The sequence below is a fragment of the Anomalospiza imberbis genome, chromosome 16, assembly GCF_031753505.1.
Source record: "Anomalospiza imberbis isolate Cuckoo-Finch-1a 21T00152 chromosome 16, ASM3175350v1, whole genome shotgun sequence".
NCBI lineage: Eukaryota > Metazoa > Chordata > Aves > Passeriformes > Viduidae > Anomalospiza > Anomalospiza imberbis.
This window is the reverse complement of record NC_089696.1, coordinates 13,043,628-13,067,630: the sequence shown is the minus strand read 5'-3', so window position 1 is coordinate 13,067,630 and position 24,003 is coordinate 13,043,628. Positions and strand designations below refer to the sequence as shown.

General features: G+C 42.4%; 1 protein-coding gene across 1 annotated transcript in view; it reads right to left on the bottom strand.

Annotated features, from left to right (window-relative positions):
- The window catches only part of SDK1 (sidekick cell adhesion molecule 1), a 385,938-nt gene that overhangs the window by 79,018 nt on the left and 282,917 nt on the right, over positions 1 to 24,003 (bottom strand). Inside the window, exons 20-25 of the mRNA XM_068207135.1 lie at positions 22,437 to 22,535; positions 17,747 to 17,938; positions 15,663 to 15,784; positions 8,286 to 8,395; positions 5,727 to 5,877; positions 3,364 to 3,601 (exon numbers count right to left, since the gene is read on the bottom strand). Coding sequence (XP_068063236.1) covers positions 3,364 to 3,601; positions 5,727 to 5,877; positions 8,286 to 8,395; positions 15,663 to 15,784; positions 17,747 to 17,938; positions 22,437 to 22,535 — 912 coding nt within the window. The remainder of the gene's footprint in view (positions 1 to 3,363; positions 3,602 to 5,726; positions 5,878 to 8,285; positions 8,396 to 15,662; positions 15,785 to 17,746; positions 17,939 to 22,436; positions 22,536 to 24,003) is intronic.

Below are 24,003 nucleotides of genomic sequence, written 5' to 3'. Positions count from 1 at the left end.
CAAACGTAGGAAATCACAGAGTTACTGGCACTTTGCACTGGAACGTCAATAACAGCTCAAGTTTTTAAGGTTATCCACTTTGGCATCTAAAATCATGCATCTTCTTTCTACATCTGACACAGCCACATCTGATGTACAGCAAATTACATCGTTTTATGTCTCTAACTGGGCCAAAAGGAGCTTTTAATAAGCTAGTCTGTATTCTGGATTTCTAGGAAAGCTAGAGAGTGGAATGCAGTGGTTCTCTGCATTTTTGCAGCTCATTTTAGCTGCACGTCCCCCACTCTTTTTGAAAGCAAAAATTAAAGCGGCACATTGTACATCTGACGTCTGCTAAGAAGGGCGAATTTCCAGCAAGCTTCACAGCAAAAGTTGCATAGCTGCAGCACACATCCACTTTGCCTATAAAATTAGGTACTGCAGGCCAAATCCTCAGCTTGTACAAACTGACAAATTCCCACAGTGACACTGGACCACATGTGAATTAACAAGAGATGCTCCATCACAGCACAGTAACTGCTCTGTGAAGGTCAGACTCCCAAGCTCCCGGAGATTGATCCTTGCCATGGATGTGTGACCATGCTCCTACAGTAGCTCATCCTGTAAGACAAGTGTACACATTCATGTAGCTGAATATTAAGAGCACAAAATCCATTAAGGCACTGGGTTAGGTGTATCTGAGATGAAATTTTTGAAAGCAACAGGGTCTGCATCTAAGAGGAAGCAGCCCTGCCAAGGTTGCTCTAATACATCAGATGCCTCTGCAATTTCTTGCTTTCTCTATATTGGACCTACTGTCGTTGTCAATTTATTGAGTGGAAACTGAGCTTGTTACTCTGCAGTTATTTTACACTGTAAAATTTAATGAGCTATTTAATTTCTAACATTACAAAAACATTTTGGATTGATAGAACCTGTCTTGTTTAAAAATCCTAATTCATCTCCCTCCGCCTTCAGCTGCTTGCAACCCTATCCCAGATTTTCATTTTAGAAATTCCCAACTGTTTTTCAAGCCAGTGTTACCAAAACCTACACCATTATTTATTCCCTCATAGTTTCTTTGGTTTTGATTTGTTTTATATATTCAAGAGCTTCAGAAACCAGTGAGTACTTGTAACGACATGCCCCACTATTGTTGTTGGCATTTGTGCTCAGCTATCAGTGCTGTGATTGCATAAGCTAAAGCAAACAAATGCTCAAACAGAGCTTTATTTTCAATAAAGATTTTGGGCTCCAGTGGTTGCACTGCCATCAGATACCATGACCTGGTTTAGTGCCTGGGCTCTACTCCTTATCACCTTGGAAGGCATAAAACATGGAACCAGGAGTTGTGCCAATGAAGCACCGCATGATCCTGGCCAAGGCACCTCTGGCCAGCGGTGTGGCACGTTTACAACCCCCGACACCAGCAAACCAACTTCCCTAAGACTCTGTATCTAAAAAACAGAAAAAGAAATATTTTGTAGTGCTTGGAGAACATAAGCGATAAATAGAATTTTTCTTATAGTTTCGAAGACAGACCTAAAAGTGCTTTGACCTTTCTCTCTGGCTTTAAATAGCTTTTATTTGCATTTTAACCCCATTTGACTGTGCATACAGGTTAATTCCAGATTCCCTGAAGTGCTTTCACACAGTTTGCTGCTAAGCCAGCACATCTTGTGTATTCTAAATCAAGGAAGATACAGCCAAAAGTCTGAGCCCCGACTTGCTCTGTGCAAGAAATCAGATGTCAGTATCAAAGCAAACACATGGAAAAAACCAAAGGAGTCCTTACGGCCTAGATCACAGCATTGTGTTATTTTGATCCTGGGTTCTGTGTGCCTCCCACAATCAGTTTCAAGTCAACCTTCTCTTAATACTCCCAGAGAAATGCCAGATCCATGCATAACCTCTGATCTTTAGATGCTGAGCAAGAGTGCTGCAATCCTAAGGTTTTATGAAATGACTTAATCTTAGTATTTACTACATTTCAAAAGAAGTGTTTGAAGAGCAGCGGAGAAGCGAAAGTGGAGGCTGTGATATCTTTTTATTACGACACAGAACTGCTTTGTCTGGGTTGTGCTATCTCTAACTCCAGCACAAGCCTTCTTTAAAATACCTCTGGCAATCACTTTCCAATTACTCCTTCCCAAAGAGCAACACTTCAATGGAGGGGGATGACTTTGTTTAGCTTTCTCCCTGGCTAGTTCAAAGCAGAGTTATCTGAACCAGCAGACCAAACCCTGCTGTGCCTGGTCTCGCTTCCCATCAAGGAACACTGTGTGGTACACAGGGCACAGACATGCACACATCAGGCATGCACAGGATTAAATCCCAAAACTTCTTTAACAATGAAAAATTGCAAAAAACCCCAAAAAAACCAACAAAAAAACAAAAAAAAAAACACAACCAAAAAAACCAGGAAAAAAATCAGCATTGAACCTTGCACAAAGAAGTGTCACAAACAGATTTATTATTAAACTTTTAAACCGCACATGTCACCCGCTTTGTTGCTAACTTGCAACATAACTTTTAATTTCCCAGGTGCATGTAGTGTAGGTGTGGAAATAAAGTTTTGGGGAAGTCAACAGCTAGAGAGAAGCTTTTCAACATCTGCCTTCACTGTTATCCTGAGCTAACAGTAATTTGCTGTTGCCTGAGAGTGACAGCTTCCTTCTGATATTTGAAGTCTCTGTGCTTGCCTGGACAATTCAGCTCAACAATACAGCCCTGCTGCTCCAGGTCTGTGAGCAGGTTATATCTACACAGCCTTGTACACACAATTTTGGAAGGCAGGTTTGAAAACGTGCCATCAGAAGCCCAGATAATTATTTTACTTCTCTCTGTGTAATCAGCTCTCTAAAGTGACTTGTGCCCTTTTAGAATTATTTGGTGCTTGAAATGAAAATTCAGGTAACTACAGCTGTGTGAGAATGTGCCACGGGCTAGAAGCAGATGGGGAAAAGGGGAAGATTAGGGTAAATGGAGTACTGGGGAGGAACAGGAGGCATGAGAGAGCATCTCAGCCAGAAAAGTCTCTATACAAGCTTCTCTTTGTGCTGTCCACAATGGGGCAGATATGGGGAGAGGTTGTTCTGTTTGCCTTAAATAGAAAACCTGAAGGTTTGTGCATGAAAGCAAGGTAGGAATTAAAAAAAAAAAAAAAGAAACAACCCTTCAAATGTCTGTATGTCTTTTTGCCTGCAGTGCATCTCAAGATAGTTTTTTTTAAATTTAATTTCATATTTCATGGCTCAGCAAGCAAAAAAAAAAAAAAAAAACCACCCAACATCGAAACACCAAACTTTAAAATCTGAACAAAAGGGCAGAAAGTGGTGAATTTCTTGGGTTTTCTGTGCCAGCAGATGTGGTACTTGGACTCACCCGACTCGCGTGTCCGACCTCTGACGGCCTCGCTCCAGGGCCCTGCCCCGATGGCGTTGAAGGCCTGGATCTGCAGCTCGTACTCCGTCCACTCCTGCAGCTCCTCCAGCGTGCACTCCCGCGCCAGGCGGTCGCCGAGCACCTTCAGCAGGGCTGGGGCCGGCAGGTCCACACGCCACGCCCTGATCCTGTACCCCACCGACTCGGGGTTCCCGTTGTACTGCGTGTCAGGCAGCGGCTGGCGAGCGACAGGAAAACACAACGTTCCCGTCAGGACAGCACAACGTTCCCGTCAGGACAGCACAACGTTCCCGTCAGGACAGCACAACGTTCCCGTCAGGACAACACAACGTTCCCGTCAGGACAGCACAACGTTCCCGTCAGGACAGCACAACGTTCCCGTCAGGAAAACACAACGTTCCCGTCAGGACAGCACAACGTTCCCGTCAGGACAACACAACGTTCCCGTCAGGACAGCACAACGTTCCCATCAGGACAGCACAACGTTCCCGTCAGGAAAACACAACGTTCCCGTCAGGACACACGGCCAGGGCCCTGCACGGCTGCCTGAGCCCATGTACAGGCCATAGCAAGGCAAAAAATGATCAAGAAGTTGATTTTTCTGGTTTATGCTTTGTGATCCCTACGCTTCTGTGCTGCTTGGAATTTTTCTTTTTATTTTTTACCTTAATTTTGAGCCAAGTAGGTCTGCTCACAAAACCAAGCCCTTTGCTGTGGGTGTATCAACAGAGATGATATGAATACAATGTATTTCAGAGCTTTGTGATTAATTATGGAAATGAATGATAAATTGCTGAAGCATGTGACAAATTCATTTATCGTACATTTTTTGCCTTTTTTTACTGACTCTCTGCCTTCTCATTTATCAGTAAAGATTCATTCTAGTATTCTAACTCCCCAAGCAATTTCAGAGATTAAAATATGAAATAATTAGCCTACTTCATGAAGTTTGGAGTTTTTCTGCTGTAAAACTAACTACATGATGCCACGGATGGCTGAGATTCAGCTCTGATTCACTGGGAAAGCTGGATACACATTAACATTTCACAGCTTAGAAGACTCTACCCTGCAGGCATGCAGGGCTAGAAGCGTGACCCTCATTCTGCAGGAAGGGAGGAATCCCCAGCTCTCAGGGGAAAACAGATTCACCTGCAGGTCTTGAAATAAAAGACATTAAACACTTTCAAATATTGATGTTATTAACCATGAAAAGTGTTTATCAGGTCATTTTTAGCTGTGGCTGTTGCTTCTCCTGAACCCTACAGTTTGACTCAAGGAAAATAGGCTTTCAGGTGGCACAATCTTAATGTTTTAAAGGCTCTTAAAACAACCTGGAGTTAATTTTGATGGAAGATATGTAGGTGTGGATACAGTACCAACATGGGCATGATATTCACACAGAAAAGCCATGAAGGAGTTGTGTGGGCCCTCTCAAAGGACCTGCAATGGCTCTTCTGTGGGTAGTGAGGCGACACCTTCAAGCTTCAGGTTTTGGTCTCGCAAGGTTCAGCATTAAGTGCAGTGTCCTGCTGAGAAACTGGAATTATCCCTTTCCAACAGGAGAAAAACCCTCTTGTTCCCAGCCTGATTTTGACTTCCAGCCATAATGAGTTTATGCATGGAAAAGCTAACATTTGGCCAAAAGGAAACCTGTGCTTCATCAACTTCACACCACAGTAACCCCGGTGGAAAACTCTGCCTAACAGGGGTGAAGAAAAACCATTCTGGAGCAGGTTAATTGCCAAGTAAATCCCAACGTGGCAACTCTGCAGGTAACTGAGATGGGCAAAGGGGCACAGTGATGTCAGCAATTGCCGCATCTTCGCAATTAATCATTTAGCTCTGCATTTTAGCGCATAATTCCACACCGATTCAGCTAAATCCAATCTTCCCACAGGAGAGCCAGTCTCGCTGCTGCTGCACCACAGCTCTGAGAACCACAGGATGCTGCCCATGGCTGGGGTGCACCTTCTGGGGACCATTTTGTACAGGGCAAACAACCGAGCCCTGGAAAGCGGCAAATTGGCTTGAGCGCCCCGTTCCTGCCCCACGCGCTGACCCAGACTGTGGTCCTGGAGCTCCTCAAAGCCAAGCTTTTACACACAGCCACATTCCCCTGATGAAGTGGCAGAGGCAGTGGCAGTAGGCAATTTATTTGATTAATAAGGCACTTAAGGCAAGGCTCAGATTTCCGACTAGTCTGGAAAAGGAAACAATTTGGCCGTTGCTCCTTCGCGCTGAGCGCCATGAGGAGGAGGACGAGGCACTTCGGGAGGGCTGCCCGGGCTCTGGAGGAGCAGCCCCATCCCCAACCCCATCCCCGCGTCCCTCGGGCTGCTCACCACCCATCGCAGCCACAGGCTGGTCTCGCTGGCCGTGCGCACGGTGACGCTGCCGGGGGCCACGTCCGGCGGGGCCTGCAGGGTCTGGATGACCCGCGAGGGTTGGCTCAGCGGGCTGGGGCCCACCACGTTCACCTGCCGCATCCGGAACCTGGAGCAAGGCGGGGGAAAGAGGCAGTGAGTGCCGCTGCCAGAGCTTGGGGAACGCTCCCTCGCTTCTCCAGGGAGGGAGGACGGGTGGAAAAATACGAATTAGCGGCTTTCTAAACGTTCCGCAAAGGTCGCCGCACGCGGGTCCCCTTTGTGTTCACTGCTGAATGCTTGATGGTAACTGCTTTCAGATCCTCTCAGGTATTTAAAAAATGAAAATGAGATTAGCTTAGGGTCTATTAGAAACTTAGCTATTTGTGTGAGAAATTTATGTTAATTATACCAAGCCTGATGAGCTTATGCTGGCAGTAAGTGATTTTCTCTGGTGATGCTTATACAATACATTCAGAAAGGTATTAAAATATCAAACTTTGGATAGTCTCATTCCCTGTCAATATAAAAAATATACTGGTGATAACATTTCCCCTCAATTACATGTTGAAAGAGGCTGATTTATCCCTGTGCTGCATTTTCAGCCTTCCTGCACAAGAAAGATTAAGTTATTTAATATGGATATGCATCTTTTAAAAAATACCCTGTCTGCTTGAAACCACCTCTTCTACAATAGAAATCCTTATTGGGTCACAAAAGATTTAGGGAAATCTTTTTTTACAAGGAGCACCACATAATTAAGATGTGCTGTATATTTCAGATACTCTCACCCATCACAAGCAACTGGAAGCACCCAGCACCTGCACATAAATATGTGACCTGCTCATATTAAACCCTTAATTTTTGGACCTAATGACTGAGCTTGGGAAAAGAATGAGCCAGTCAACACAGCAGTGTTTATTTACCTGCTCTGATCTCCCTCCAAAGTGCACTGAAGGAAACACGTTAAACAAATACTGTCCTGATTTCACCCTCAAACACTGGCCCAAAATATAGGAAAGAATGGCCTGTAAAGATGTGCTCTGATAATCAGCTCTCACCATGCATTTCCTCAGTGAGCAATGACTGAAGCTGATCAGGGCACAACAAATTCATTTGGCAACAGCTTTCTAGGTTTCAAAAATTTGTATAAAATTGGTCAACACTGAAGCAAAACTGAAAAAGTTTCCATCTGTGCATGCAGGAGAGACAAAAAATAGGCAAAATTCAAGGAGTTGCCTTGAAATGAAAAAAAGTCAAAGGGCAAGTGGATGTGTGAAAGTGAGGCCATTCCAGAATTTAATGAAAACAAGAGGCAAATGAGATGCAAGAATAAAATAAACCAAAAACGTTTAACAAAAGGGAAAAAACAATCACCTTGAATTTCTCATATTCTTCATTTTTTGCTATCCCAAAGATGTTTCTCCATGCACCTGTCTGGGTGTGCAAGTTTTTCTTATTCTTCATGGATAGTGAAGGCTGAACTGTGGTACAACCTGCATTTTCCTGCTCACCCCTGCCTTTTCAGCTTTTAGGATCTCTCTTTATAGGAGAGCAAAATCCTCTTAACCTGAAGATAATTTTCCATAAACCTCTGCACCAGAAATCTCTACTTAAGTTCAAAAAAAATTTCAAAGACCTTTTAGTAAAACGTTTAGCTCTGGAAGATGAGGTTTAAAACACTTCAGTGGAGAGTTAGTGAGAAATTCAATATATTCCTAGGTTTGTGACCAAGGGAGGAAAATTACATGCCAGGACTGAGTCAGTTAGAAATTGCATGAGCTCTCCTTGGTTGCACCTACTCCTGGCTTACAACAGCACATGGGTTAGTTAATAGCCCCTTCAGCCAGCACAAAATGGACAAGTTTCTAGAGTGCTGACTTAACACTTGCCACTGGATTTCCTTTCCACTAGCCTCTACATTAGCAAGCTGGATCATGAAAGTATTTTTCATTAGGGCTGAGTACCTCAAATTCTCCAGTCTTGTCTATACCAAAGCATCACTTGGATTGGATTGATTTAAAAATCAATCTCATTTAACTGGGGTGCACCCACAATGCAGAGTCACCTCAATCAGTTTAGGCATTGCTTATATCTATTAAGCTTAACTTGGTAAATTCCTATAAACAAAGGTTTCATCTAACTGATGTTACCAAATTAAGTTAAATCAATAAAGATATGTTTAAGCTGATGCAAATATGTAATTACAGGTTTGCACCAGTTTAACTACGATTGATTTGTCTGTGGCTGATGTTCCACTGGTGCTCTCTTCAGGGAGAGAAGTCACAGGATAGCAGTTACTTTTAAAAGCATCTCATTGAGCACTTGGATTTCCTTCTCAATGTTATCAACTGGATTTTACATGAATTACAATTAACAATATCAGATTGGTAATTTTAAGTATAAGCTATAGAAAACAGCAAAGCTTTTCCCTCTTGTTCAGATTCTAAAACCCATCAGATGTTTCTGATTAGGAAAGCTATTTCATGCTGTTGTTGACTCATTTTTTTCTCACGCTGCAGAATCTGCTGTTCTTACCTGTAATGAGTGTAAGGAGTGAGGTTTGGTACCTCCAGCATCTGAGCATCAGGTTCATTCTCCACCTCGTGAAGAGTCACCCATTCTTCTTCATCACCCAGCACACCAACCTGTACAAGCGAAAAGTTAGAAGGAATACAAAGTAGGTTTTATATATATATCTAAATATATATAAAAATAAAGACATGTAACCTCTTTTACAATGTGTGTCATCACAGCAGTGGAAGCACAAATGCTGTTAAACACGTTTTCCAGTTAGTACTATTTTTTATATGCCTAGTTATTTGTAAAGAGAAAACCCAGCCAAGTCTCCTTGTACCTGATGGGACTTCACTGGATCCTGTGATAAGATCCATTCCAGAAAAAACACATGAGAGCAATAATACCCTGTTCAATCTTCCTGCCACAATACAAAAGTATCAAGTAGTAATATAAGAGAATGAAAAATAGCCTTGATAATAACTCGCAGGATCTGATGCATATTAAGTAAGTCTCAATGGAGGCAAAATGCCATGGAAATGAAGACAGAGAAACAAGAACAAAGTCAAAGAACAAAAGTGTTTTAACCTCATCTGCTGCTCTGCACTTAGACCAGACTTTTCCATGAGCAACCCTTTGTAGTAATTAATCACAACATGTTGCCCAACATGGGCCCTCAGCCACAGCACTGTTAGAAGGGACTAAGCACTGATGAGAATTGAGCATTGCTTTCTATGCAGCTTTCTGGAGATTAAATGAAGGTGAATCAGGACTTTAAAGGAGACCAACAGGGAATGAGAGAGAGGCCAGAGCCTGACCTGGAAGATGCAGCATGCATGTGCAAGGCTGTGCCAGAGAGCCACGGGAGGAGTGTGGAGAAGGGGAGAAGAGAAGGGCTCGATGGCTGGGCTTCACTTTGGAGATTTGCAGGTGCTGAAACCCAGGGGAGCTCAGGCAAGGCCCCTGGAATCACTCCCCAGCACTGAGCATGTTCCCCTGCCACAAAGGGTGGGTGTAGCCCAATTCCCTCGCCCTGGTATCCACAGTCAGGGGCTGAAGGGTGCCAGGGGGTACCTGGGCAGCTCTTCCCTTCAGTGTCTATTCACAGATTTAACATCCACAAAGACCCCTCACCCCTTTTTAACCTACTGACACCATCTACTCCCACAAGCTGCTGTGGCAACACATTCCAGAAGCTCCCAACCCAATGTGTAAAGAGCCATTTCCTTTAATCTTTTTTAAACAGATTCCTTGCAAGTTCTGTGTACGAGTTACAGCCACAGACGCTGTCAAACACTCGACAGGCACCGCAGCCCCAAGTATCTCATACCCCGAGTACTTCAAATAGAAAATCAGGTTTCATTCACTCTTTTCTTTTTTTTTTTTTTTTTCCCCCTTCAGAAGAAGCAGCCTGATTTATTTATAGATGTTTTAGTTCTTTGCTCACTCAGGACTTGATGTGCTGCATATTTATGTTTGTGCATGAAGAAATGACACAAAGAAAATTAGGCCAGCCAACTAAGTTCTGCATTGCACTGTGGAAAGGAACCTCTCTGATCTTCCCAGCAGAACACTGATTCCATGGAGGATGTGGCTGAACAGGACTTGATGGGCCTTTCAGACTTTTTGGGGACCAAGGTCACTGCCAGACACTAAACAACATATAAAATAGATGGTAGTGAAAATCATGGACCTTCTAAAATTCCCAGTCCTAACTAAGCTCCATAAATTGTAGTGAAGACCATGGATGTGGAAGCTGAAGGGAAGTGAGTTGAGACAGGTCTGCACAGTAAAACAGAACATCCCTAAACTGAACCTGCAGAACAAAGAGTTGATAAAGAGATTTAAAAGAAAAAAAAAAGCCCTACACAAACAAAGAAAGGATGAGAGTGTTGATTTCAGCCAAGGAAACAGAGAACACTTTTTATTAAATTAATTTTCTATTAATACTGTAGGAAGTCTATAGTAAATGCTTATTTTTGCAAACTTTGGATGTAACAGCATCACCTCCAAGTGCTGCAGTAATTGTATAGCAACAATCCACAGTGCTCTGGAGGCTGCAAATATTCTCCAGTGGTGACTAAGTTGTCTTTTTTGTATTCTAAGAGCAGTAAGAGCTTTCTAAAATATTTGTTACCTAAGAAAATAATGAGGGAAAAAAACCAAACAAGGGCCCACAGGTTGCAATTGCTGTGCAGAGCAGGCAGGTCATTAATACACATTAAGGAACACAAGGCCCAGCAGGGCTGACATTGCCTCTGTGAGACATTTTCTGGTGGGCTGCAAAGGTGGAAATATTAAGGATCTTGTACTAGGTCCATGTTGCTCGGAAGAAGTTTCATTTATTTATTTAATATATCTATATACGTATGTGTTTTCAGAAGCAAGCCTTAGAAGAAAACCTTCCGTGATGGACTTTATATTTTTAACTTCCCCAAAATCTATAGCAGATTCCAAGTTTCAGGCTGTGGAAGGAAAAGGAAACTATTTTTGCTGAAACACTCCGATGCCAGATCAGAGGAAACTTATCAGTTTCAAGAATCAGAGTACAAAGGGATTCCCACGAAGCAGAAAGAACCACGGGCAGTGGTTGGGATAAAAGAGTCCTTTGAGGGGCAGGAGAGCCCACCCTGAGCCGCTCTGCAGAACATCAAGTGAAGTTAAAGGCTTTTCTTTCTTGTAGCTGTTTTTTTGGATAACAGTGTATGCACGCTTCAGAGCAGGATGGTGTTTGTTGACAGATCACACACGCTCGTGGGTGCTTTGTTTTGGGAGGCAGATGAGGCACCAGCTGCTTCTCTGTTACCATCAGCAGCAAAACTCCTTGAGGAACACACTCTGCACCTTCCCAGTTCTCTGTGCCACGGGGCCACAGCCCCCAGGGACCCCAGGAGTGCCACAATAAAAACACCTCTGTCCCATGAGACACTTCATAGAATGCTCAACAACCATCAGCCATCACTGCTCAGCACATTCATTGCCATCCCTCAGCTGCCCCCAAGGCAATACATCCAATAAAAGGGCATATTCCTTTATTATTGCAAAAATGAGACAGTGTAAAACAATATTGGGAGCGATGTCAGAACCTTTTACTTCCCCATGCATTATTTTCTCCATTTTTAAAAGGAAAATTTTACATATTTTATAAAATGACTCAACATTTTCTGATGGAATGCACTGCATGAGCAAAGTTGCAGAATTCTGACTTTAAAAAGAAAACCCAAAAAATTAAAATTTGGCATGGAAAAATCATGTGTATAAGACAGAAACGCCTCCAAAACTTCAGTTACGAAGTACTAACTGCAGGAAAGGAAAACACAATGTTTCTGTACATTACAGAGGTAGCCCTTGTCCTGCTATAGTTCAAGATGTGTCAGAGTTTTTGTTTTAGAGGTCCATAACTCACACATTTGAAATCGCTTTGGGAGAAATTCGGTTCAGGGGATGTCAGCCCAAGTGCAATTTTTTTTCTCACTAAATCCTTACATTGATTCAGCCATTTTTGATTTAGAGATTGTCAAGGGCATAAAACTGTCAGAGTTTCAGACACTTTATTTACCAGCTCTGAAGTGAAAACGACACCCAGAGAATCACCTGGTGCAATGGATGAATCCTATCTGGGTCACTGGCTTCACCCACAAAACCACACAAATTCATGGGTAAAGTTGCAGCTTCTTTCCCAACCCACAGCTTTAGAAGGCAACACAGAGATAATACTTTAAAGGTTTTACCACTTTGAAACTCTGCTCCTGCTCACCATGACATTCATACAAAAATCTTTCTAAAAACAGCAGAAAGGCTTTAAGCAAAAACTCTCTATAATAGCCCATACATTCATGGCTCCAGGAAATGTGATGCCTCTTTGGAAACAGCTTTCAGTCATTCTGCAGGTCTTGTGCTGCCTGCAAATAATGTTAAACACCAGAAAAACACACCTGACTGGCCAGAAGTTATCCCAGATTCTGTAATCAGCTCAATGGTGTGGACTGAGCACCCACCAAGGCACAGCCAGGGTGGGTCGAAAATGGGTGATCCTCAAGGTCCCTTCCAACCCAAACCATTCCATGATCAATTCATACACATTTTTCCTGAAAAAAAAAACCCAGGAAAAATCCAACACAAGAAAAACAAGAAACTGGATTGCAGCTGCCAGAGTACAAACATGAGACTACATGAACACCAGCAGGGATTTGTAGTCATTCTTGGCTGAAAATTGCCCAAAAAAAGAGTCTGCAATATATGCTCTAACTGCATCTGAGAGGACAGGATGGCTGGAAGGATTTACTGAAATTCTTTGTAGAGGAACAAGTTTCCTGTGAGTGTCAATGCCACAAGGCAGGGGGACTGCTGGTCCCTCTGAACAAGAGTCAGTGGAACCTTTATGTTACATTTGAGCCTCTTCCCTTTAAATTATACTCTATGTAATAGAAAAAAAAAAGTTAGAAGTATTATTTAAAAGGCATTGGTAAATTTTTGTATTTCTCTGTTTGAAAATCCATATTTTTCCAGTCCTGAGTCAAGATAAAATGATGGAAGAGAAACAATGTAGTGATTTTTAAAAAAATCTCTTCAAAAGTACAGAATATGCCTTCACTAGAAACACAGAAATGGGATTTTTAATGCTTGATATTTCAGTATCTACCAACACTAAACTCTTAAAGACTTGATCCTCTCATGTTCATTGACATAATTGAGAATTAGTTCCACAGTGGCTCCCATGAATTTACACCCAGGAACAAAAAGTAGAAACCAAGGCCAGATGCACAAAAATTTCACGTCAGCTGGAATTCCCAGCTGTGTTTCTCATCCAAATTGTTCATGAAGTATCAGACTTCAAAAATGGCTTTCAGCCAAACTGGAGCACTTGGAACATTTTCTAGACTTGCCCTCACCAAGGAAGCTTTCTGCCAAATAAAGGAACAAAGAAGAAAAACACGTTGGTGGCAGGTTGGTTGTGTTTGTGAATACAAAACAGCTGAATTTTGTCTGTAAGGACTCAGACATTGAGAGTGAAAGGTAAATTCCCAGTAGAGATGGAAGAGAAGAGTCAGAATTATCAGGGATGTCCAAAGCAAAGGTGTTGCCCAGCTTACAGAGGGGGAGGGACAAAGATGAAGAGCCCAAATCACAGACTAGTGTTTAATAGCTGAATGTCATCCTGTCCCTTGGCAATACCATCAGCTTTAAAATCAGAGTGTGCAAAACCACCCCTTAAGTGGCTTTTAATTTAATGCCAAGGAATGAAACACTTAACACTGCTATTAAAAGCTGTACATGGGTCAGTGAATGAAAGATCCAGAAGGACAAAAGCCCTCCCTCCATTCCAGTATTGTACAACCACAGCCCTTCAATCCAGCACAGTCCTGAGGAGCAATTATGCGTGTCCATGCTAAAATACAGAAGTTGCAACATCAGCCTGCACCCCAGCATGGACGAATGTCCCCTGAGAACAGACCACATCAAAGGCAGAAATGGAGACTGGGGTGGCACTGGCAGCAAAAAACAATTTTGCAAAAGCTCTTTGAAAGGTGGGCAGGTCCAAGGCAGTTTAGATCCAAGTGGAGACAGAGGCATTCCTGCCCTTATCTCTGCTCCCATGTGCCATGTTCACACCCCCTCCCCTCACAATGATGTTCTGATCACACACAGCCTGTGCAGAGTTGATCTGTCTGAAAATCATTTGTTCTTGGCTGGATCAAAGCTTGCAGCAGCTCCAGGTCTGATCCTGTGTCAGCACACACAGAAGGCATGAGGAGGAAAAGTCTTGGTAAGTGGGATGGGGAAAGGGAACAGGAGCAGGACAAGCAGAGCTCTGCTTTAGATTGGCTGAAAGTGCTGTGAAATTGCACTTTCAGAGAGAAAGAGTTTGAGAGCAGTGCTGGCAGAAAGGGGCTGTGAACAAAGGATTATACGCAGCCGTCATCCTGGAAACAGGATTAGCTATATCCTTGAGGACTCACCAATTTCACTGCATACCTGAACTGATTTTCATTAATCAGGTGAGCAAGAGTTTTTATTTTTTCCTGAAATCCACTAGGAGCAACATTTCTTGTTGTGCTGAAGCTGAGCATTGAGGTGTGGTGCAGCAGAAACTTGTAGGGTTGCTGTGGTTAAAAGGAATGCCCAGATTCCACAAGGACTTGGCTGTGCTTCTTCCTCAAAAGGAACAAATAATTCCTGGATCTGTCAGAACCAAAACCCCCTGGACTTTTCTAGTGATGCATGAGATGTTGGTGAGGGTTTGTGAACAAGAAAGACCCTCCCTGCATACCAAGGGCTGTTCAAACCCCTGTTTGTACCCAGGGCTCTTCAAGGATGCAGATGAACTTCATGGTAATTATCACTGCAGTTTTAAACCACTCAAATTTGCTTCACTTCAGCAGCATTCTGCAACTCACTGAATTAACAAATTCCTACCAATATCAATGCGGTGTTCCAGCAGGAAAATGCTCCTCAGAATGTGCTAAGCCACCATATTATTGGATTTTGGTGTTTAATTCTGTAATATGCCATAATGTGTATATAAATGGCACAAAATGTACCAACTTGTTCACAACAATCTCATTACCAAGTGAAGTGATTGTATCAACATGTCTAAGTGGTGACGGTGATTTAAGAAGTCCAACATTTGGTCTTAAAAACAGATTATAGTATTTATAAAGACCTGTGGGAGGAAAGGGAGAAGCAAAGCTAATTTGTCAGGAGGACAAATGAGGAATATATAACTCCTCCAAGGCATAATGACAGCAGAAAGAGGGATATTGTTTAAAGCTGATGGAGAATTCATCCTATTCATATCTAGAGGCCTGGATAGAAAACCTTGATATATTCCATTACAAGACAGAAAAATACACTCAATCTCATGAATAATGGTATCTTTACTGTTCAGTGCAATTCTTGCTATACTTCTGAATCTATGAGATAATAATTCCAAACTTTTGAAAAGACACCTCACAGAACCTAAACAGAAGTTTCAAATCCTTTTTTAAAATAGAAGGATGGACTAAAGCTCTGCTGTGTGTGCTGTTGATGGTGTACCTGGTGTTCTTCTGACTATAAACAAAACCCCATGTGAATTATTTTAAGGATAAGCATTCTCACATACATATATATACACATATATATTATATATCACTTTTTTCTGTTTTTCTTCTGAACAGAAGTCCCAGCATTCATCTGACCCTTTCCTCCCTGGCTGACACAGACATTTCTGAACCGAGCCTCTCAAACTCCCCTGCATCCCAACCTTCCCGGAACACCCTGGACAGCTACTCCAGCATTCATAGAGGAGCTCTGGTCCAAAGTTAAACAAAAACTGAAATCCCAAAAGAAATTCATTAGTTAGGCTCTTTTTCATCCCCCAGAAACTTCATTAAGATAATTTTGCCAGGGACATACCTGGCCTTCCACTATCCACTTGGAGATGGAGGTTTTGCCATCGTATCCCGGGCGGAATTGAAGCGTGGCAGAGCGAGGGCTGATGTTGGAAATCACCAGGTTGGTTGGAGCACCTGGCAGCTCTGGAGAAACAGAAAAATAAATGAGAGGTAGAAACACTCTTTGTCTAGGAGCCAGTAACACAAGCTGACATTCAGTTTCCAATATAAAAAAAACAAACAAACAAACAAACAAAAAACAAACAAAAAACACCAAAAAATCCCAACAAACAAACAAACACAGGGAAAAGGGCTCTATTTGACCCAGTTGTGCAGTTGTGGCTATTTTTCTTTTTGGCAGAGTTTTATACACAGTGTTACTATTTCTGTTTTCTGAGCATGCACCACATTGTTACAGATCAAATGAGGAAAGAAAGAGCCCATCTACAGAATTACAGGTACTATTTTAGAGAAGCTTCCCAATGAACAAACCCTGGTGGTCCTGGGGGGAAGGCACTTCCCAACTCCAGGTCTGCCAAGTCACCTAATTCCACTGAACTTCTGTTTCCCCAGAATTAAATTACAATAATCTTTATTTACTTCTTAGAGGACATACAACTACAACTGGAAAAAACTCAAAGTTTTGGGTAGTGTATTTAATATTGAGCTATAATATCTAGATTTTCCAGGGCATTTCTGAAGCCTGATTAAAGTAGATGATTTTTTTTTTCAATTTCTGTAGCAAATAAAGAGGGTGATCTCCTACGAGGAGAAGGAAAAATCTGAAGCCCCAATCAGATCTTTGCCTCCCATCAGTCAAGATTACAGTGGCATTTACATATTTAATATCATTTGAATTAACAACAAAAGCAAGTTCAGGGAAGAGATTAAATATAGAGTGCTTAGAATAAATTATCAACAGTCACCTGCATTTATAACAAATTGATATAACTATTATAATCAGTAATTATATAGTGGAAGGTGTCCCTGCCCATGGCAGGGGGTTGGAACTAAATTATCTTTCAGGTCCCTTCCAACCCAAACCATTCTGTAATTTTGTGATAATGCTGCACTTTGTGCAACTGCAAAAGGCCAAAAAGGGGCAGGGTTTTGGCATATATTTCAGGTATGCACAAATACCCAGTATTTCTTGGTTCTTACTTCACATTTGTGGGAACCATGATCGATCAACTAACCCTGCCCAAGTGGGATAATGCTGTTATCTGGCAGGCACCCTGCCATCAGATAGCATGGCATTGATCCAGTCTGCAGCTTGTCATAATTACCCACGATTAGGGAACAGAAGGGCAAACATACTTTAGGACACATAGAAGAGTTAAATAATACTGGGCAAGGGAAAAATTGGATTCCCTCAGTGATGAGCAATAACTGCTCCACTTTGGAAAATTCTACTTCTGTAACCTCTATATTAACTGAAACTGCTTATTTGAGGTATGAATTGGCTGTTTAGTTTGCTTTTTACACTGGATGGGACAGAGTGTAGAGTTTTAAAAACAAAATACAAAAAGGGTAAATGTACAGGTGCCCAAATGGTAACTCAGAAGATGTGGGACAGAACTGCCTCCTCTCAAATATTTTTTCAGGCCAAAATTTCACATTTTTGTAAATAAGATTTTAGTTTCACTATATAAGTGAAACACTCATAGTTGACATAAGCTATATTACTTCCACATGGAAAATCCTTTCCCTTTTAATATCACCCAAACTCTGTTTTTTCCCCCAAAGCAACACTTTGAATTGATTCAGGCTTCATTCTGATGTCACTTTGTAAATGTCAAGAGATTCTGTATTGAATCCACTTTATTACTTTGTCCATTCAATTGTCATTCCCACACATTTTTTTTTTTTTGTATTTGTATTAAACATCCTCAACTTCCTGGAAATTTCAAACTGCAAATATCTTCACATTAACATTTTAGTCTGTTCCAAAAATTAAATCCAAATTACACGGCAAAGAACTCCAGTGCTTTACAAATAAAATAATTTTTATTGCCGCTGAACTGAAGTAACCTGTGACCTTTGGAACACAAAAACACCAAGAAGCAGCACGTTTTGTTTTGTTTTGTTTCCTGCAGCTTGACCAACCTGGGGGCACTCCGGAGGAGATGGTGGAGGAGGTGACCCAGCCGCTGCCCTGGGCGGTCACGGCCGCCACCTCGATGGTGTAGGTGGTGAGGGAGGACAGCCCCGTGATCTTGTACTCCAGGGTGCTGTTGGACAGGGTGCGGGCCAGGCGGGACTCGTTCCTGCCATACACCTCCCAGGAGATCTGGTACCCTGCAAAACAGATCAGGGGGACACCAATAACCCAGAGAATTCCTGCATGGGCTTGTGGGCAGTGGTGGATCCTCGTTCCTTATGCCATTCCTTGTGATCACCTTCTATAAACAGAAAAAAAACAAACCTCCTTCAAGTAAACACTGGCTAAAATACCCAAGTATTTAAAAAATATTGTTATTTCCAATAAACAATTGATGCAGGTACCCCACAGAGCATTATCTCCCTCATGTCCATGAGGACATGAGGTCTCAGCTGTCTTTTTTTTCTATGCTTGGTATGAAATGGCCTGGAAACCTGGAAATAACCTGACAGAAAGGTGGACTTTCATTCTGTGAACTCTACAAAGCAAACGGGAAGAAACACTGGAAAATATAACATCTACTGGAATATCTAATTAAAAATCTCTATGGGCTTAGTAGGGCTTTCTCCCTTTGCATGCTGAAGTAACCTTCAGTGCTGCCTGTCTAGAAAAACTTAGAAATCTGACAATAACAAGCAGGTAGGAACATTGTGGGAATCTTCTAGGAACTGAAAAACCTCTACTCCCCACCGCTTGTTCCTTGCAGAAATCCTTCAGCAGGGCGAATCATTATCCTTTCTTTCAAAACCATCTTGGAGCCAATGCATTGTCCAAAGCTACACCTGCCCTGACCTCCATATTATTCTTCTATCATAACCAGACTTTCCTTTTTATCTCTTTGATAACCACTTGCCTTCCAAGAACTTTTGAAACTTTCCACTGTCTGATTTGCTCAATTTTACCTCCAAATCTGCTTGTCCTCCTCCAGCCCAGTCCCACTTTATTCTCATTTGAACCCATGTGAACCTCGCTGTGCCAGTCCTTGGAGAGCATGTCTGAAAAGTTTGCTTGATTGCCGCTTTCTTTGTGATTTGACTCAGAGGGCAAAAAAAAAAAAAATACACATAGCTCTTGAATGCCTGTGAAATTGAAGTGAGTGAAAAGGACTAACAGAAAGGAATCCCACTGAGTGAACCATGCACAAGGCAAACTGGCTAGAGAAACTCCCTACTGGGTTCCTGTTCCCATCATCTAAGATGAGGAATTCAGATCAGTTGGAGGGCTTGAACGTTTTTTTAAATTTTTTTTTTTTAAATAAAAAGACATGATAAGCTGATTAACATATATGAATTGACATAGTAAAATCCCTCATGGTATTAACCAGCAAGAAAGCATCATCTCAGGGACCAAAAGCACGGTGAGACAAATATTTCTGCAAGAGTCTGAGAGGTGTGAGACGTTCTCCATCCTCTCTTTTGAGCTGCCGTCACTGACAGGGATTCATCTCGACCTGATTTTGCAAGAAAATGGGCTCAGTGTGCTCACACAGCCACTAATTACATTTCAGGTGAGGGGGCAGTGATAAAGGGAGGTGATGCTTCAACAATTCCAGCTACACCACAAATGCTCCTCTGACTTTGCACTGCAGAGGAGAAGGGGAAAATCTCCTGAATGCTCATCTGGAACTGGTTTTAAACAAGTGTCTGAGTGGGAATTAATTAACTCAGTAATTTACCCATGTCGTGGAAACACTGTGGTGTTTTGATGCTCTCTGAATAGGCTTAACAATCATTTGCCAGACCAGAGCTGATGCAGCACAGACAGGATTGTAACCTGTAGGAAGATTTTGACAAAGTTTAAGGGCTCTGTTGCCTGAATTAACAGAGGATGAGCAGAAAGGTGGGGGCTGACTGTCCCCTGTGTTTGATGCTCAGTCAAGAGGCACGAAGGAGTTGCAGACAGAAGGACCATCACAAGCACCCTTTTCTTTCAATAGCTGTGGGTGCAGCCTGTTCCAGACAATAAATAACCAGAGGAAGATAAGCAGGGGACTTCTAATGCTCCCTCTATCCATTTGTTGCTTAGGGACAATAGAATGTGTCACTCAGCATTCACCAGGCAATCTTCAGTGATTGAGATATCTCCTCTCCCATCTGAATAAACTTAGGTTATACATCAAATGTTGGTGATTATTCTTTGGACATTTTATCTCTTCTCCCTTGTGACCACAGAAGAGACCCAGTTTTCCTGCCCATTAAGCACATAGTCCCTATGTATTTATTTTCTGGGGTGGAAAAAAAAAAAAAGTTCACCAAGAAAAATATCCCAAGTTCCCGTGTAAATTGAAGAAAAGGCAAAGAGGCAGTATTTACTGTCAGGGATTTCAGTCCCCAATGCATAGTTAAATTCCAGTCATATAAAAGATGAGAACAGAAAATCTGTACATACACAGCGAGCAGACACAAAGCCGAACGCAATCAGGCATAACAAAAACAGATGGAAAAAAAAGTGCTGAAGGAAAGGAACAACAAGCACTACACCCCAAAGTAGCACTTCAGCCACACTGAGTGGCAGATGGGCAGAACTCTGGGCCATGAGGCTGGTGAGAACACACTCCCTGTGTTACAGATGTGATCCCTGCCAGAAACGTGCATGGGGAGCACAGCTGGATCTTCCAGAGGGTTTCCCCTGGCTCTGGTGTGAGCAAGGACAGGGTAGGTACCACAGATCCTTCCCCCACGCTTTGGCACCCACAAAACACTGCCTAACGGGAACTAATGACCAGAGGAGTTTCAGAAATAATTTTCTGTTGATGTGGAGTAAATTCTCTACACGAGAGCACTACACCCAATCACAAACTGTCCGTCCACATCCAGATCCTCATAAATCAACGTTTGCTGAGGGAACGAGGAAGATACTGAGATTTACAGCAAGAGTAATGGGCAATTTCCCAGAGCAGGTTGGCTGCTGGGCACCCCTTCCGTGCTTCCCTCCTCCCAGCACCCGTGCAGGGAACAAGAAGGTCCAGTAAAGACATCAGCGAGCAGAAATGATGAATAATTGCCTCCCTGAGCACTCAGATCTCCAAGCAGCCCTCTCTAAACCTTTGAGGTGCTCAGGGCATGAACAATTTTGTGTTCTTCTATCCCAAACGCAATTTGCATCAATAAGGAGCTTTCTTTTTCCTTATAGACTCCGTGGGCCTTTTCACACTGGTGTTTTGTCCTGAATAAGAGAAGGTCTTCAGTTAATTCCTTCTGAAACAATTTACCCCAAATATAACCCAGTCCATCATTTGGCTACATCTGGTTTCAACCCATTCTGGGAGGGGCAGCTTGTTTTTAGCAAAGTAATTCTGCAACACCAAGAACCGAGCTGCTACCTGCTGCTTAACAAGGATCAGTATTACATCATCCTGGGTGGAGGTACCTAAATTTAAGCACTTGGGCTTGAAAGGCTTTGGCCATCCTCACTGAATCAATACTGCTCTGCTTTCAGGAGTCATTAGTTTCTATTCTCAAACCACTTAAATCAGTGCATATTTCAAGCAGGTTTCCATGGTGGAGAGGCAGGAGAAGATCTGCATGAGGACTCCACAAACAGCTCGGAGCACACAGCTACAAATGGTGCACGTCAGAGATACACAGAGGAAAACACTTACAAGCGAAACCCTATCAAAATAATTACACCTGTCAAAATTAAAATGCTTCAGGAAATTAGACTGATATAACATTTCAGTGGTCAAGGGTCAGAAAATCTGATCTTTTAAACTCCTAAAATGCATTTTTTTTTAAATGGTAACACAATTTAAAAAAGAAATTAAACATTTTAACACTCTAAAACCAAAATATTTTGATCCACATGAAATTATTTTCTCCCTTCCCAACTACCTCCAGTAATTTAAAATCTGGGAGCTTTTTTGTGCTTCAAAACCTTGAAAACCTTTGTTAAATGGAATGTCCATCCTGTGCAGCTGCAATAGTTTCCCATCTGAAAACAATATTGCCTCTGTTGATAAGAACTAGAAGTTTCCTCAAGTATTTATACCTCCCTTTATGAAAAACAATGAAGTTGCTGCTCTTGTATCTACACTGGCATACAGTAAATAGATAAATAGCTTGTCAAATGGCAGACTCATCAAAGGGAAACAAGAGAGTTCTGAACCCTTGTGATAGTTTATAACAGATTAAGTAATGACATGCAAATTCTGTCACGCAGTCCACAGCCAGACCACTTGATCACAGAGGAAGGATTCTGCTGATTTCAGGCTTGGTCTTGATTGCAAACCTCAGCAGTGCCAATCCAGACTTTGCAGCTGTGAGCTCTGTGTAGGGACCCCCCAGTCTTGGGGCAAAGGCCAAGCACGGTCTCACAATTGTCCAAAAATTCAGTAAAGCAGGTGGAGGTCACAGAGGATTTAACAAGACCAGACACCCTGTGGGGAGCTGATTTCTAACACAAACTGCTTTTCCTGTAACCACAATCATGAGCTGCCAGTAATTGGAGCTGTACTTTGTGTAACACTCCCTGGTGACATCTCAATTGCCCAGAGGAGGGGCCAGGAAACCAGCAATAGCCCAAATTCTCCCTAAATGCTCCACTACACAGCTTTTCACTGCAACAACACATTCTACCCCACACACACTGAAGGAAAAAAAAAAAAAAAAAAAGAATAAAAGCAGAGATAGCAGCTACCTGTGATGATGCCATTCTTCTCTACAGGTTCTTGCCAGCTGACCTTGAGTGAGGTGTCCAGAATCTCAGTGAAACTCAGGTGTCCCACAGCTCCTGGCTCTGGCAAACCAGAAAAGGAAAGCTGTTAATAGGTGAACCCACTTAACTGGGGTCAGATTCACGTGGCAGGTGGGAGGAAACACTCTGGCTATCATCATGTCAATTATTTCACCCAGTCATCATCCCAAGTGTGTGGAGATCTAACAGCATTGCTGTTTTCCCTCGAGGATACCTGTGAGATGTTTACCTGCCCTGTTTTGTGCAGCAACACCACCAGCAATCCCCTCAGCTGGAAAGAGCCTTTTCCCTATGCAAGGTCACAGCAAGGACAGAGTCACAAGCCACTGCTTGGATAAATTCCCTCAAAACAACTCTAAAAATGTCCAACATAATGGCAACTGTCTTCTGTAAAATGAATACAAGTGTGTGAAACTTTTTAAAGGGTTTTTATGATGTAGCTCAAGAGCTCTTAAAATTTCAGCTCCCCAGTGTGCAATGAAAGAGCATAAAATGGAATGACTGTCAAGAATATGCCATCCTCCCTCAATTTTGATCTTCAAGGAAGACAACCTGACTGATTTTTGATCCAAATGCTGTTCTGTCCTCAATCGATGCACTGGAAAAAGGAGGTTTTGTTCACTTTATATTCACTGTGCTTCTGTCATTGGATGCCTGCCCGAGTATCCTCCAGCTCCACTGACAGCAGTTGGCAATTTCTTGTCTGCAATTTCATGTTTTGTTTCCTCTTCAATTTAGTCCAGCCTCTTATTCCCCTCCAGCTATGACAAAAAAAAGCCCAAATCCTGCCAGTAGGTCAGCTACAAGCCCATTTGCAATTCTGCAGTCCCAGGGAGGGAGGAAAATTCCCAAACCCACTCTGCAGTACCCAGTAGTCAAAGCACCAGAGAAGAACTGCTGAGCCCGTAGTGATCCCAGGAACGCCCAACAAGAGCATGGAATTATCAGTTTGGAACTGTGGAGCTGCAGATATTGAAACCACACACTCACAAAGCTTTGCTCCGATCAGCCCCTGCAGTTGGAACCCAATTTTAAAGTCATCAGGAAACAAAGGTGCAGGTGACTGGATGTCAGGTTTTATCTGACCTACAGCTTGTCAGCAAACAGATCCCTGTTCTCCTAAAGGACTGCCTAACTTTGCTATCCAGACAGAAAATGATCACCTGTGAACATGAATGACAGGCCTTTCAAATCTTTTTTCCCACCACATAAATCCTGAAGCAACTCAGCTTCAAGGAGCCCTCTGCCAAGATGCATTACACCATCCTGCACGGAACTTCTCCATCACTGTGAAAACCCAGAGAAGCAATTCTGCAGGATTTATAAATAAATAAATCAACCCTGCTCATCTCTCCTGCTGAGGCTCCTTGCAGCATGTAGCTGGACACACCAAGAAATGTCTCAGATTATCTAGAAAATACAAGTTTGGCTTTCTCTTCGTTTATGTTTCCCGATGGAATTCTCTTGTGTTTAAAATGGCACATGATCCCAACATTTCCCTGAGAGAGCC